This window comes from Callospermophilus lateralis, chromosome 4 (assembly GCF_048772815.1).
Source record: "Callospermophilus lateralis isolate mCalLat2 chromosome 4, mCalLat2.hap1, whole genome shotgun sequence".
Taxonomy (NCBI): domain Eukaryota; kingdom Metazoa; phylum Chordata; class Mammalia; order Rodentia; family Sciuridae; genus Callospermophilus; species Callospermophilus lateralis.
This window is the reverse complement of record NC_135308.1, coordinates 91,774,942-91,791,768: the sequence shown is the minus strand read 5'-3', so window position 1 is coordinate 91,791,768 and position 16,827 is coordinate 91,774,942. Positions and strand designations below refer to the sequence as shown.

At 37.0% G+C, this 16,827-nt stretch overlaps 1 protein-coding gene across 3 annotated transcripts in view; it reads right to left on the bottom strand.

Moving 5' to 3' along the window:
- Irag2 (inositol 1,4,5-triphosphate receptor associated 2) overlaps positions 1-16,827 on the bottom strand; it is a 121,169-nt gene that overhangs the window by 49,120 nt on the left and 55,222 nt on the right. For 2 of the 3 annotated variants that reach the window (XM_076854214.1, XM_076854216.1), the window contains exon 1: positions 2,391-2,562. Coding sequence is in view for 1 of the 3 variants with exons in the window: in XM_076854213.1 (XP_076710328.1) it covers positions 2,391-2,553; positions 2,982-3,096; positions 13,002-13,165; positions 14,248-14,349; positions 15,304-15,438 (679 nt within the window). In the remaining 2 variants the exon portion in view is untranslated. Of the gene's footprint in view, positions 1-2,390; positions 2,563-2,981; positions 3,097-13,001; positions 13,166-14,247; positions 14,350-15,303; positions 15,439-16,827 lie in introns of those variants that run through there. The other variant, XM_076854213.1, reaches the window with a different exon arrangement.

Genomic DNA, 16,827 nt, shown 5'->3' with positions numbered 1-16,827 from the left:
CTCATCTTCTATTAAATGAGTGACTCAATGAAGACTTCATGTTAGATACAACAAGAGATGGCAAATAGTAAAGGGATGATGATTTGGATTAGATCAACTAGTCTGTTTCCTGTAGATAAGAAGTGCCTCAATGTGTTATATGCATACCCTAGATCAAGAAACTTTTTAGATTTCCTTTTTAAAGGAAACCTGCCTTTATAATCCAGTATTGCCTACATTAACAAGATAACTTAGATATGAAGAAAGAAAACATAAAAGTCACCACTCAAGACATTTAATCATTCGAATGGCGCACACACACTTCATGGAGGTGAGCAAGCATGCTGACCACTTCAAAACTCAGATCAGTCCTCATGGCAGTGAAAAACTTATACAGTACTATTTAGTCAACCCTCAGTTCAGAATTTTTAATCCAATGTCATAAACACCATCTCACTTCTAGTTTGTACACCTTGTGATTGGCCTGAACATTTGGACAAATGAACTTGATCCACAATTTGCTGAAGAAGATTCATGGATCAGAAAGCAATGGTTATAAACACTTTGTTTTTTAAAACTAGCCAGAGAGTTTCAGAAAAGCTAAGTAGGTTGAAATATTTTTCTTTTCTGACTCAGAATTCAAATGTCTGATTCAGAACTGAAGTAGCATGGGGTGACAGTGGTTGTGGTGAAATGCACTTGGATGCATTTGTGAATAACTGTCCCACCTCTGCTGTCCCTAGTCTATCGAGAATATGTGCCATACAGAGCAGTTTGAAAGCATGTGCTATCTAAATTTCCCTCTTCCCCCAAAGGATGACTTTTAAGGGATTAGAAAAAACTTCATGTAAGGAAATGATCTTAGGAGCAAACTCCTGATGTGTATGCCTTCTTTGGACAGGAAAAAATCCAAACAAGTAAGGGATTTCAAAAATCCAGGCAGTTTATGATCAACTTGAGCTAGAAAGGAAGTGTCCACCCTTCATAATCCAGGCAGAAAAAAAATCATGCATTCAACCCAGGACAACCTTCATATGTTGCTTTTAATATTTGATCTAATTATCCCCCTGAGGACAAACTGGAAAAACAACACCAAGTTCAGTAATATTAAGAGGATTCATTTTGGGATAAGTTACAAAAGTTGACTCTCCCAAGAAAGTGCTACAAGGAAATCATAGAGTGAGGGGACACATTCTTAGCAAACTATAAAATTATGGGGTGTAATATTTAATCAAAAGATAAATATAACTGGGCCACAAGACTAGTCCTCCTAGTATCTAAAGCAGACATGCCTTAAACCAAATTTGAAATGCCTTATTTTTAATGCAACATGAACAGTTGTAATCACCAGGGAACCTTCTCTAGTGCCCTCTGAGCAATAATAAAATAATATATATACTGACTGAAAGCATGCCTCATATTGCTGACAAGTGAATCAAAATAAACCCACACCTAAAATTATTGAAAGCTAGCAAGTTCATAAAGGTTTAAAAATAATAATAAAATGCTGAATAGCCACTGCTATTTCAAAACTAGGTAATTCCTTCAATTCTTAGGCAGTTCTCTTATATAACAGTAGAAAGGGTCCAATAAATCCAAAACAAACACAAGCCTGAAAGTTTTCATTTCTAGCTAACCTTAAGCTTATATTTAGTTGTTTATTACTCAAACCAAGTAACTTTCTATAAAAAGAACACTCACACTGCTAGAACAAGAAGCAGTTGGCTGATAAATGGCTAAATAAGATTTATGTTTACTGTACTTGTTTCTAGAATAAAACAGGTTTATAAATAACTTGACATTTGTAATTTGACAATTGTCTTCTCACATATATTCTTAGTAAATGCTTATGCACTAGTAGATAACACAGAAAGAAATGACAAATATTCCAAGTTTTAAAATGTAAAGTATGTATGTAAACTACCATTAACATTTTAAAATATTTTCACACATACTTAATATTTGGGTACATAATAAATTCATAATTACTTTGCCCAATCTCCTACTTAGAATAAAATGAAGGAGTGGAGACATTTCTACCATATGATGGGCAAAACCTGATTAATAAATTCATGGTAGAATATGCAAACAATTTTCAAGTTCAAATATCCCAATACACACAAGACTTCTTATTTACTTTCAGAGATTTGAAAGTTTAATTTTAAAAGAAAAAAAAAAAAACAATGTCATGAACAAATCTAACTCACAACAAATAACCCAAACGGAAAGCTAATGTTAAATCCCTGTACCTAACCACTAAGAGCCCCACAATCCTGCCCCCCACCAACCCTTCCCCAGTCATAGAGTCAGCAATAACACAGCGACTGTAATCTAGACCAATGGCTGTAGTCCCTTTGCCCCTGCCTTAGGGTGAAATACGCTGGGGACATAAATGAATATTTGCTACTTACTTTTCAGTTTTCTTGTCTTCTCCTGAAGCTTCTGGCAAGTGTTCGATAACTCACTATTTATAGTTTGGAGGTTCCGTTGTTCTGAAATTGCTTCCTCTAATTTATGCAGTAAAGACTTAGTTTTTTCACTGGCAGAAGAGGCGGCCTGATCGCGAGCCTTAACCTGGATATGCACAGTGAACACTGGGTTTTAGCAGGGTAGCCAGGGAAGACAGCAATTGAGCGCTCACTCACACGCATGAAACTGAAAATGTGCTTTTCTTCTCAGGGAAGTGATAAGCGTCCTCTCCACTTCTGCCGTGGCTGTTTGCCTGGGCTTGGTGTGCCCGAGCTATTTCTACAGTGGTAGAAGTCCTGATATGTCAGGTTGCCTCCTTCTGCAAAGTCCCCTCTTTCATCATCAGGCTGTTGACACCGCCTCTTTTACAACTCCCCCCTTACTTCCTCCGCTTGCTGCCAGTCACTAGGGACTTAGCTTCACAGTTCCTCTTTTTTTTTTTTTCTTTGTTCCTCCTCCATTTTTACTTCATGGTCTTAAGGACATCTGAGGAGACTCACCCCCTGAATCTAATGTACTCAGGTCCACCCTACCTGCTCCTCTGCGTCCTCCAGACGTTGGCTAGCTTCCTGGAGCTTCTGCCTGAGGATGACTTCCTGGTTGACAGCATCTTCTTGCAGCTGTTTGATGGCTCCTAGTTGTTTCTGACTGGAGTTTAAAAAAAAGAAAAAGAAAAAAAGTCCAAACCACAAGCTGTCAGTGACATTTCAACTGAGAGTCACTCTGGGAAACCAACAAATTCAAACTCATAACTCCTCAGAGAACAGAGGAAAAAATGACGGTTTTTACATACCTAGCAGTCCTTCACAAATACAGAAGTTTAAGCCTAGTGTATTGATCACCTAGCCTTCACTTTACAGTTGAGGACATTAGGTTCCCCACAAACTATGTTCAGAGCACTTAGCCTTTGTGGCCTGCTGAGAAGATGGCTCTACAATGAGGTCAGGGTGACAGGTGCAATACTTATACTTCACAGTTAGACTTTAGCCTTTACAGAAAAGGGAAGAAAGAAGTGAGGGAGGGAAAGGAAACCAAAAAGAGCTTTGTTTCATGACACTATGCTTTCTCCTTAAGGGCCGTCAATCGTGGTATACACAGGTGCCACTGGCACAGGAAGTCCACACCAAATGTGGATGAAGCTGGCTGTGAACATTTCTGCTGCAGTTATCCCTTCTGTATCTCCCTTCTGTAGCCCTTCCCCACTTCTACCCTCCTACAAATTTTAGGATTATTCTCACCCCTCATTTGGATCCAATACTAATCCCCAAGATATATACTAATGCATCTGTTCTCTATTAGTCAATGTGATTGCTTAATCTGTACCACATGGCAACACATCGATGCTTATCTGGAAACAAAGTGACTTGAATAAGGACCTTATTCCCATTCTACATTGGTAAGAACCCAGCCGTGGTTACAAGAAGGACCACACCAAAGACAAGAAAGGTCTCACAAAATAATTTGCCATTATGGCACACAAACACCTAAACAACAACAACTAAAATGATTTAAATTGCCACACACTTTCTACTAAGCATACTCCAATAGCTTATAGGCAGTGGTGGTTTTGTTTTTCTAACTGTAGTAAGTACACTCAATAAATACACAGCAAATACACAATATCATTAAGTAGGCCTAATGTTGTACAGGTCTCTAAACCATATTCATTTTGCATAGCTGAAATTTTATACCTGTTGAATAGCAACTCCCCTATTTCCTCCCTCCAAGCTCTGGCAACTACCATTCTTCTCCGTTTCTACAGGTTCAACTATTTCAGATAGCTTGTATAAGTGGAATAATGCAATGTTTGTCCCGTGACTAATTTATTTCACTTAGCAAAAGTTTTTCAGGTTCACAGTTATTGCCAGATGTGGCAGAATTCTCTTCTTTGGCAAGGTTGGATAATATTCCTTGGTACATTCTTCATTCATTCATCTACTAACAGACGCCTAGGTTGTCATGAGTAGGGCTGCAATGAACATGCAAATGCAAATCTCTCTCCAACATCCTTACTTTAGTTCTTTTGGGTAAATATCAAGGAGTGGGGCTGTTGGATCATATGCTGGTTCTGTTTTTAGTATTTTGAGGCACTTTTTTCATAGTGCCTATGCCATTTTACATTCCCTAGAGTGTACAAGGGTTTTTCTATATCTTCAAAAGGCAACTTTTTTTGTTTATAATAGCCATCTATGGGTGTGAGATGATATCCAATTGTGGATTTTATTTGCATTTCCTGAATGATTAGTAACATTGACTGTCTCTTCACATACCTGTTGGCTGTTTGTATGTCTTCTTTGGAGAAATGTCTACTCAAGCTCATTTTTTTAAAAAAAATCAATGTTTTAAAAATTATTTTTGCTATACAGTTGAGTTTCTTATATATTTTGGATGTTAAGCCCTCATGAGATATACAGCTTGTTAACTGTAGACTGTCTCTTTACAGAAAAGTTTCCATCTGCTGAAATCCCACATGTTCATTTTGTCTGTTGTTGCCTAGGCTTCTGGTGTCCTATCCAAGAAATTTTGCCATGATCAATGTCATGAAGCTTCCCTCCCCCGCCCCCATTTTCTTATAGAAACTTTCAGCTCCAGATCACAGGTCTAAATTACTGTCTGATTTCATTCTTCCTGCAGATATACAATATTCCCAATGTTGTTTGTTGAAGAAAATATCCTTTTCCTGTTGTGTATTCTTTGCACTCAAATATATCTGGATTTATTTCTAGGCTGTCTTATTCTCTGGTCTCTGCATCTTCATGCCAGTACCATACTAGTCTAACCACTGTAGCTTTGCAATAGATTTTGAAATGGGGAAGGATCATGCTTCTATCTTTGTTCCTCTTCTCAAGATTTTTTAGGCAATTCAGGGTCCTTTGCAGTTCCATATGAATTTGAGAATTGTTTTTTTTTTCTATTTCTATAAAAAGTATTATTGGGATTTTTGCTGGTAATTGCACTAAATCTATAAATTTCTTTGGCTATTTGGAATTTTAGAAATGTGAAGTCTTTCAATCCATAAACATACTTCCATTAATTTGTCTTCAATTTCTTTCATCAAAATGTTTATGGTTTTCCATATGTAAGTCTTCCACCTCCTTATTTAAATTTATTCCTAAGTATTTTATTCTTTCTGATGGAATTGTAAGTCTTCTTTCAGATAGCTCACTATTAACATAGAGAATTTGATTTTTGTATGTTGATTTTATATCCTGAAATTTTATTGAATTTACTCTAGTGGATATTTGTGGAATCATTAGAGTTTTCTACATATAAGATCAGGTCAACTACAGATAATCTCACAGTCTTCCTTTTTTATTTTCATGCCTTTTGTTTTAAATGTTCTAAAACTTCTAGTACAATGCTGAATAGAAGTGATGAAAGTGGGCATCATTGCCTTGTTTCTGATATTAGAGAAAATGTTTTTCACTGTTAAATCTTAGCTGTGGGTTTTATGTACCTGACTTTTATGTTGGGTTAGTTTCCTTCAATTCCTAATTTGCTGTGTTGCATGAAAGACAATTTTGTTAAGTGCTTTTTCTGCACCTATTAAGATGATTGTGCCACATGTTTCATTTGGTCAACACAGTACGCCACATGGATTGATTTGTATGTGTTGAACCATCCTTACACCCCAGGAATAAAGCCCGCTTGGTAGTGTTGAATTTGGTTTGCTCATAATTCATCAAGAATATTGGACTGAGGGCTGGGGTTGTTGTTCAGTGGTAGAGTGCTTGCCTAGCATGTGTGAGGCATTGGGTTCGATTCTCAGCACCACATATAATAAAATAAAGATCCATCAACAACCTAAAAAAAAAAAAAAAAAGAATATTGGTCTGGGGTGATCTTAACATGTGTTTGTTTGGCTTTGGTATCAGTGTAATGCTGGCCTCATAAAATGCTTTTTTTTTTTTTTTTTCTTAAAGGCAACATTTGTTAAGAGTTTCAGAAACACTGGCATTCAATCATTAATGTTTGGTAAAATCTCTACCTGGGCTTTTCTCTCTTGAGGTGTTTGATTACTGAATTTTTTTTTTTTTTTTTTTTTTTTTAATGGTACTGGAGATTTAGCCCAGGGCGTGATGGCTTACAAGGCAGTGCTCTGCCACTGAGCTACATCTCCAGTTCATTCTTCTTACTAGTTATAGGTCTATTCAGACTTACCTAATTCTGTCTCAGTAGATAACATGTTTTATGAATTTATTAGTTTTCTTTTAACTTATCCAGTGTGTTAGCATAGAATTTTTTTTATGATTCTTTGTATTCCCATGGCTTAAGTTATCTCTCTCCTATTTCTGCATCTGAATCTTTTTTTCTTACTATAGTTAAGATTTGACAGGCTTTTTTCTCTTTTCAAAAATCCAATTCTTGGTTTTGTTGCTTTCTTATTTCTGCTATAATCTTTATTATTCCCTTACTTCTAACTTTGCACTTAAGTTGATCTTTTTTCTAATTTGCTGAGGTATAAATTTAGGTTACTTGAGACCTTTTTTCATGTGCTTATTTCTATAAATTTCCCTTAACTTTGCTTTAGCTGCAACCCAAAGGTTTTTGCATACTCTTTGTTTTCATTTGTCTGAAGATATTTTCTAACTTCCCTTTTGATTTCTTCATTAACCCATTGATTGTTCAGGACTATGTTGTTAAATTTCCATATTTGTGAATATTCTAGGTCTCCTTTCTGCTTTAGATTTCTAATCTCATTCTATTTTTGAAAAAGAAATACTCAGTACAATTTCAAAACTTCTTAAATTTGTTAATACTTGTTTAGTGGCCTACTGCATGATCCATCCTGGAGAACATTCAATGTGCACATGAGAAGAAAGGATATTCTGTGGCAACTGGGTGGAATTTTCTCTCTCTGTTAGGTCCATTTAATCTGTAACATTGTTCAAGTCTCTGACATTTCCTGATTGTTTCTGTGAGTGTTCTACTTATTATTGAAAGTGGAGGACTGAAGTCTCCTACTGTTATTGATTGCTGTCTATTCTATTTCTCCTGTCAGTTCTTTCAGGTGCTCTGATGTTGGGTGCATAGACATTTATGATCATACCTTCCTGATGAATTGACCTTTTATCATTATATAACATCCTTGTCTCCAGTGACAGTTTTTTACTTAATCTATTTTGCCTAATATAAGTAGAATCATCCCTGTTTTTTTTTTTTTTTTTTTTTACCATTTGCATGCAATATTTTTCACCCTTGTACTCTCAGCCTATGGGTGCCCTTAAATCTAAATTGAGTCTGATAACATCTAAGTCACATTTTTAAAAAAATTCTGTCACATCTTTTGTGGATATTCATTTGCATTTAATTATTGATAGGAAAGGACTTATTACCATGTCACCATTTTGTTATTTATTTTCAACATGTCTTATAATTCTTTTGACCCTCTCTTCCTCTTATTGTCTTCCTTTGAATTCTGTTAATGAGATTGCTTTCTCCTTTTTTTGTGTATATCTTCTATAAGTATTTTTTTGTTTTGTTATGAGACTTACATAAAATCTTACAGCTACATAGTATTTTCAATCACATACACTAGACTTTTACTTCTCTACATATTTTCATAACTGATCACAATTTATATCTTTTTATATTATGTATTCATTAACACTTTTATAGTTAAGTTACTTATACTTTTTTTTTAATACTGAGGAGTGCTTAACCACTGAGTCATATCCCAGCAACCCCAACCCCCTCCCTTTTGAGACAGGGTCTCACTAAGTTGCCAAGGCTGATCTCCAACTTGTGACATTCCTGCCTCAGCCTCAGCTTTTGTCTGCCTGGGAAAATCTGCCTCTTCTTCATTTTTAAGGAGAGATTTGCTAGGTATAGTTTTCTTGTACTTTCAGCACTCTGAATATATCATTCCAGACCTTTCTGGCAAGATTTCTGCTGAGAAATCTAATAGGCTTATGGGTATCTTCTTTTATGTAATGAGTCCCTTTTTATCTTGATGTTTTTAATGTTCTATCTTTGACTTTTAGCAATCTGATCATGTGTATGGATTTATTTGGGCTTATCTTATTGGCTGTCCATAAGGCCCCTTGGATCTGGATGTCCACTTGCTTCCTCATGTCTAGGAAGTGTTCTGGATATTATTTCTTTGAATAATCTTTGCTTTCTCTTATATGAGGCCTACGCTCTAAGGTATAGATAAAAACTAAGGGAGTGTTTCTCTTATTTCCTCTGGGATTCCAAAATGCACATATCATTCCGCTTGCTGGCATTCCATAAGCTTTGTTCACTCTGCCATTCTTTTTACTTTTTACTCCTCTGACTGGATAATTTTCAATAACCTATATTCTAGTTTACCAATCTTTTCTTTGACTTGATCTAGTATGCTGCTAAACCTCTAGCAATTTTTTTCAGTTCACTTACTGTATTTTTTTAATGCTAAGATCTGTACTTTTTTATATTCTCTATCCATTAAAATTCTCACTTTGTTCATGTCTTATTCTCCTGTCCTCATTTAGTATCTTCATTATATTCTATCTGATAAATCACTGATCTGTTTCATTAGGGTCAGTTTCTGGAAATTTATTTTTCCCCTTTGTTCAGAATATATTCTTCATTATTTTCTTCCTTTGTTTTTATCTATACCTTAGAATAACCAACTATCTGTAAGAGAAAACTCTTAGTCGGTGCAGGTAAAGGTCCTGGGGCATCTCAAACATTCATAACTAGTCCAGACCACTGTTGCAGTTCTTGGCAGTCCCCAGACATTTAGAATATAATGGATTCCTTCAGTACTCTGAGGCAGACAAGACAAAAGACAGTCTTCTGTTCTAGCTTCCCCAAACCCCAAAACACTGGGTGGGTGGTCCGACTCTCTCATCCTTCTACTTTCAGGGAGGAGTTGGGATCTGGGGACTTTTTGCCTGATTGCTTTGCACTGAGCTGGGGATAAGGGACTCTGGAGAGTGCCCACAAGGCTAGTTTGAACAGCCTATTTAATTCAGTGCACCATTCTCCAGGCATCTCAAGTATTCCAGGTCCCATCAGTACTCTGAGACAGGTGAGACAGAAGCCCTGGATAGTAGAGTGTTGAAAATGTGATCTTACTCTCTCCTTCCCGAGAGAGAGCCGAGAGCTTGGAGGTTTCCTTCCAATCATGATTCTGTGTGGCAATGGTATTATGGTGAGGCTGTCTAGAATTTTCCTACTGGTTTTGATGTGGCTGGTTTCATTCTAGCCCAGGGTGCCGGAGACTCTCATTCATTTCTGGGTTTCTTAGAAAGGGAATTTGTCCATGTATTATGGTTATGAATCAGTATGTCCTTGAGGAAGAGGAGGGCCCATGGCTTCCTATTTCATCATCTTGCTGATATCACCTCTCTGGGTTGATTTGTTTAAGATGTCAGTTTTATGTACTTTTTTCTTTTCCAGGAATAGCCTAAAGTCCTTCATGTTGCAAGACAAAGCAGAAGGACTTTATGAACCATCAGAAATGCATATTTAATAATATTAAAATTTTCTAATCACTAATATTTCAACCTATAAGACAATGACATAATGGGTTTTATGAACCATAACAGTATTCGAAATAGCTTTTCAAAAAAAATTAGATGGTACCATCTGTTAAAGATATTCAACAGATGTCGAATCTTTGAAATTTTTTTCTCCCAAAGAAATTTTCATTATTGTGTTAAGAGGTGTAAATATATATTAGCTTTGAGCATGTTTTTAAATCTAACATCTCTCCTTAATAACATGTATTAAGCTAAATCTTGATTTCTATACCAACCTCTGCCAATTCTGTTCATCCCAGACTTTGCTATCTAAATAGCATACCATTTATGCTGTTTTCAGACCCCAAACGTCTAAGTCCAGGATGACTCTGCTATTTCTTGTATTCCCCCACATCTATTCTACCAGTACATAGATCTGCCCTGCCTTCCGATATAGTTTTCATCCAGTGATCTCTTACTACCTTCACAATACTGACCTGGCCCACACTACACACCTCACCTGGGCTATTACAATGCCTCTATGGCTCATTCTGTGGCTTTTTTCTTCTCTAACTCTGTGGCTGTTTTTGATTATGACTCAGTAAGTATCTTACCTTTCAACACATATACATACATTGCTGAAATAAGAATTTTATTCAACTCTACTTTCTCTTACTGGATGCAATGCATTCTGAAACTTTACTTTTTTTTATTTTAAACCACAAAGAGAAAAAAAATGGGTCACAATCAAGCATACTGACTTTTCAGGATCTCTAAATGGTGATGTTTTGTTGAAAAACAAAACAAAACAACTTCTTCCTACTCTCCCTCTGTACTCTAAAGACAATTCTCCACCTGGCAGATCTTTCAGAAAGCAGTTGTCTTGTCCACTCATGAATGGCTTCCTACCACATTTAGAATAACCTCCCGATTCATAAACATGAACTACAATTCTGCCTGTGCTCTGACCCCCGATTAAATCTCTGAGCCCATCTCCTGCCACTACCTTGCAGTGCAAACTTCTGGCTGCTGCTCAAGCACACCAAGGTCTTCCAACCTTAGGGTCTCTGCACCAGCTGTCTCCAGGCTGAGGACACTACTGGAGCGTCCCACAGCTCTTGTGTGCATATCACTCAGCTCTCTGACAGAACATTACCAGCCATTCCTTCTAAATATAGGTCTTCCTGCCCCAACATTCTGTCTTATCTTGCTTTAATTGTCTTCACATCATTTGCCGCTTTCTAGCATTATTATAATTATATGTTTATTATTTGTGTTCCCCTACTACATGTTAGTTTCATGGAGGCAGAAATTTCTGTCTTATTTCCTACAATTTTCTGGCACCTAGGGGAGGAGAGTGGGGGCAGAAGCAGCAGCCTAGCAAAGGGCAGGCTTCCAGCACACATTCAGATGGCTGCTGTACGGATTACAACTTGCTTTCCTCACCAAGCCCTCTGAGAGCAGATTTTCCTCCCACTGCCTCTCCAGATTCACTCAATTCCCTTCATCTCTCAACCCTGGACCCTACGTGTCTCACAGCAAAATGGAAGCTTTCTCTTCCTCAATAGCCCTTGGGGGGGGCGGGGGGAGCGGAAATCAACCTTTAAAATCAATATTCCCTCGCTCATTTAAAAAGACTTCTCTCTCATTCCCACAAAGTACTTCATGTTTCTTATCCATAATTAAAATTCAGCCAAATTATTTCAAGTTGGGCTCTATGCAGTTCTGTTTACAATTGTGTCCAGAAGGCATGGCATGGGCTACAACTACCTTTGTGCAGGTAGGGAGTATTCTCTGAACTGCTAAATTCCCAGAATATGTTTAATGAATATTGTAGCAGATTTTAAGAAGGCAACAGTGGAAGATTAACAGTTGAAAGAACATAGGTTTTGAAGTCAGTTACTCAGGTCTGAATGCCAGCCCTTGCTTAATCCCAGCTGAGTGACTTGGAGCAAGTTAATAATCTCTAGAGATAAATAGCTGTCAAATTTTAGCACTATGTCCAGTCCAGTCATGTCTGGACAGATGAATCTACCATGATTAAACCAGACTGTTATGTGTACAGAGGATGGCATAGAGATGCACTCACTCAGAGAAGACCATAGTACAGGCCTCTTTCCAAATAGCTCTGTGTTGCCAAGTGGAATTTTAATGCTCCTTTTTTTAATGGCGATGGCATCTGGGAAGGAAGCTACATGTCCACTTAACCCACATCTCTTACCACCATAGGGAAGTCTGGGCTCCCTGCTCTTTGGGGAAAAGCAGATCTTTTTCACAAGAGTTCCTTCAGCTAGTAAGCTCTCTGGTATCTACTTTCCTCTGTTTGCCACTTTCTAGCATTATTTTCTTTAAGTTTATTTTAACCTCTATCTATGCATTTACTTTGCTCAAGTGCAATATGAACCCATGTCCTTTTGTACTTTCAGAAAACATTTGTCAAGTGAATGCTAAGTGTGCTAGGTCTTAGCAACTGTATCGTGGTCAACAAAAGATATAATCACTGTCTTTGTTTCGTATGTGGTTTAGAGGGTGTAAAATGTCAAGAATTTCCCCATAATCATAACTGTTGAGATTAGAGGAAGGATAAGAAAGCAAGTTATTTTCATTTATTATTCTCTATTCCCTATGACTTCATGTAACTGAAATTTTGTTGAGTAGTACCCAATGCAACGCATTGTAAACCAGAGTGGAACACGGCCCAATAAGGAAGGAGTCCAGACTGCCTTCAAGTTCTAACTTTCTGTTAGTAACCCAGGATTTGATCAGTTCACCTTACCTCCTTATGCCCCAGTCTTCTGTAAAAATAAGATTATTAAAGGCTATCCATGACTCCTTCCAGTTAAAAAATTTCTATACTCCGTAATTCCAAATTCTTTCTCTACAGAAAAATAATTTATCATACTGGTTTTCTACAGATTTCAAGTTTATCATTTGCAATTGAAAACTACTGGTCAATTTCATACTACTTCCCAACTCAAGATCAAACAGAATGTCTGAAAAAGTGTTGTTTGAAACCAAGGAATACAACTTGCAAAGGGCTAAATCCAAATCACCATCATGTCATGTACATAAAGCATGGGTTTCTTATATAAAAATGATCATCACCTGGAAAGAGATTCTTTTCTGAAATAAAAATAGTCCAGCCTGAATTTCTTCAAAGTCTCTATTAATTTGACAAATACTTTATCAAGAGATTCTTTGTGATTTCTCAAGCTTTTCAGCATAAATATGCAAAGATTTAGCTTCTCTTCCATAATGTGTTTGAATTCCTATAAGAAAAGTCACAAAACAAACTCCAATATTCTACTATTAAACAAATGAAATATAAAATTCTATGGACATTTCCATCTCAATGCCATTCACAGCTATTGGACCCCAAAAGTACAACTCAATTCTCAATTGCTCAGAGGTGATTTATTAGTTGATTATCTTCATTTAACAATATGTATAAAGTGCCTGTCCGGTGGTTAAAACCTAAGTTTTACTTTCTTTTTCTTAAGTAGATTTTTTTGACCATTCCACCAATCATCATGATTGTTCTAGAACATAGTGGGATAAAGTAATGCAATAAAAAATCAATATTTGCTGATTATTATATTCAGAAGCAACTTTTTTAAAAGGTTAGATTGGAAAAGGATTTGAAAATAATATTCCAGAGTTTACTTTTTTAAACATAACTTAGTAGGGGGTTGATGAATGCTAGGAAGTAGTCTGGTATCAAGAAGTAGAGCTACAGGGGCTGGGGTTGTAACTCAGTGAAAGAGTGCTTGCCTAGCATGTGTGAGGCACTGGGTTCGATCCCCAGCACACATAAACAAATTAAATAAACAAAATAATGGTATTGTGTCCATCTACAACTAAAATAAATAAATAAATAAAATAAGTGGAGATACAGAGATTTCTTCTTATGTGCTTCCTTTCTAATAAAGCTGGGAATAGCTAACTAAGATGTTCCCATTTTTTTCAACTATTCTGCTACTTCCTGAGAAAATAAAGTAGTTGGAGAATCAGGAAGAAGATTCTTTTATACAATAATCATTCTACAAAAGCTAGAGAATTTTCATAGGCCAAGGTAAAAGCCAGGCTTAGACTAACCAGTTCTCTGGAAGAAACAAATAAAACATTTTTTTTTCATTAAGTCGTCTTATTTATTCCTTCTCTTTCCTTACACTCCTGCTCACACATTCACCTTAACCCTCCCGCTCACCCACATATTCACACTCATTAAACTAAGATGGCAGAAAAGTCCACAATAGAGTCTTAGAAAATGGTACTGTTGTTACTGTACATAAGTATTACCTGAATTTCCATAGTAGAAGAAAAATCATGAAAAAAATCACAGAACACTTACAGCAAGCTGCTTTGCCCACTTTTCTTTTGCAGTAATTTCTGGATTAGTTACCCACAGCAGGGAGCTGTGAAGGAAGGTTCCCATGTCAGAGACTTCTTCTTGCTTGGGGGCAGAAAAAGAATTCCACATCTTCAACTAGGAATTAAGGTCAAAGGCACGTTCGTCTATCACATAGTAAGAATTAATTTAGGGCTGCAATCGTGGCTCAGTGGCAGAGCTCTTGCCTGGTAAGTACGAGGCACTGGGTTTGTTCCTCAGCACCACATCAAAATAAACAGATAAATAAATAAAATAAAGGTATTGTGTCCATCTAAAATTACTAAAAAAAAATTCTAACAAAAAGAATTAATTTAGACCAAAGTTCTACCATATAGGTAATTCAGGAAGACACTAGTTAGAGTAACCTTCTTAGGGAACGTTCCACAGTGAGTTCCCTTTATCTGAGGAGGTGGCTATGGGCACATACTAACTCTTTTGGTGCACTGTATATACTGAGTGAGTACGAGCAGATCATTTTCCAGAACAAATCCTGTTCATTTGCTTTCTCCTTTCAAACAGAGTCAATCATTTTTGTTGATTTTTATCCTCCATCAAACTATACTCTACCTCTAATAGGCAGGCTTTGTTGAAAAGGACTAGAAATACAGAGATAAAGATGTTATTTGACTTTTCCAACCATTTAGAATTCCCAGTGGGGAGAGGGGGGATCAAATTGGAGATATATGGGCCATTAATGAAAAGGAAATGAAGAGAAGGAAACCGTCCAACAGGTGCCTTGTCTTCAGCCCTTCAGTGTTAAAAATGAACCCGCAGGAAAAACAAGCTCATGACATCATACCCAAGATCACTTTGTTAGTCTTGACTGACCCAGAATTAAAAGATCAACTTCAGGAAAGTTTGAGTATCTTCTCATCATAGGGTTAAGCTGGGTCTCAACAGCACACAATTGTTCTGAAACAACCGTACATGTAGATCCAGCAAATGCGCTGTAGGTCACTAATCTGCAGATATTCCTAGCCAGAGGGAAACATCATGACACACATATGCCACAAATACCAGCTTCTGAAGTGCAGCTGTGAACTCCACTCCCTTTTGTTCAGTCTCTGTTAGGACCAGCAGCATTCCTTGATCTATCACTGTGTCCAGAGCCGACAAGCTGGGTACACTGCACTGCCACTCAGTTTCATTATTCTGAAATAATTAGCAAAATACCCACAACTGTTATCCTAATAAAAAATATTATTTTTATTTTATGAAAATGATACTTAAAGGTCAATGTAATTGTCATAAAATAGTTCTAAACAGTCTTATGAAATCCTCCTGCATCCTAAAAAAGAATGTGGACATTTTCTTTCTAAAATACCTTTACCTGAATATTTATTTTTTTGAAAGGAAAGCTCATTCATGAACAGCCTAGATGTTCTGCTGAGAGCTGTGTTCTTGTAAAAATTTATATGTTGGTGGTTCAAACTTATGGCACCGATTTTAATATAGAAATAGAGAAAGGTAAATAATGTATAGGGTCAAAGTGGGAAGAATGTGCAATTAACCCCTTTGAAATTAGATTGGTTTCTTTTGTCTCCCACCACCCCCCGCATTCATAGCAGGCATGCTCAGATGGTGTTTCACAAAGCACGCATGTTCCCCATGCTCCCAAAACCCATCTCAGCCTCATTTAAGATATATGACAACAACATATTTAGCCTTCTTTTTGCTGTCTGTTGGAAAGTGTCAAGGACTCTAATTTCCAGATTCCAGTAAGAAGGCAAGCTTCCTAACTCATCAGGGAGTAAACCTCAGCCAGGATTTTGCCAGCTGACAACCTCCTGTTGGGAAGTATAGAACTTTATGGGCTGGCATCTTGACATCATTATTATCTCAGAGGACTAGGGATAAGAAACACACAGCCATGGCAGATTTGCCACAGTTCCATTCAGTCTGGCAGTTTGGCTTGGTTTCAAAAGTACAGTGAAATGATGAGTATTTGAAACAGAATGTCACAAAAACACAGCTCTCAGCAGAACCTGCAGGGCTGTTGAGACGGCTTTGGATGAAGGCAGCATATGTTGCCCTTGCATCCTTGACAGGAACAATTCAAACAGCATTTGCCCCAAAGACATTCTCCCTCTGCTTTCAAGGTCATATCACAGCTGTCAACAGAAGGACATTCTGACACAGCCATTGTCCAGACGGGGAGAGGCTAAAGCATAAAAAAAAAAAAAAAAAAGCAATTGGCTAAATAAAGCATCTCCTAACATAACAAGCACAGAACTGGAAAATAAAAGGACTAAACATCTAGGAGAGCAGCAACACTTTCAGATCCAAGAAGGCTTTTGAGTGTTTCTTCCCATGTTGTAAAGAACTGGGTCTAACAAAGAAAAAATTTTAAATAATTCATTTTGCCATTTTAAATTAACTAGAACACGTAAAAATTCTAGTTCCTGTTCATAATGTAATAATTGATACCATAAAATTGAGCTGGTATACTCTGGAAAGCATCATAGAGCTTCCTCAAAAACCTAGGATTGGAACCACCATATGACCCACCTATCCCAATCCTTGGTATTTATCCGAAAGAAC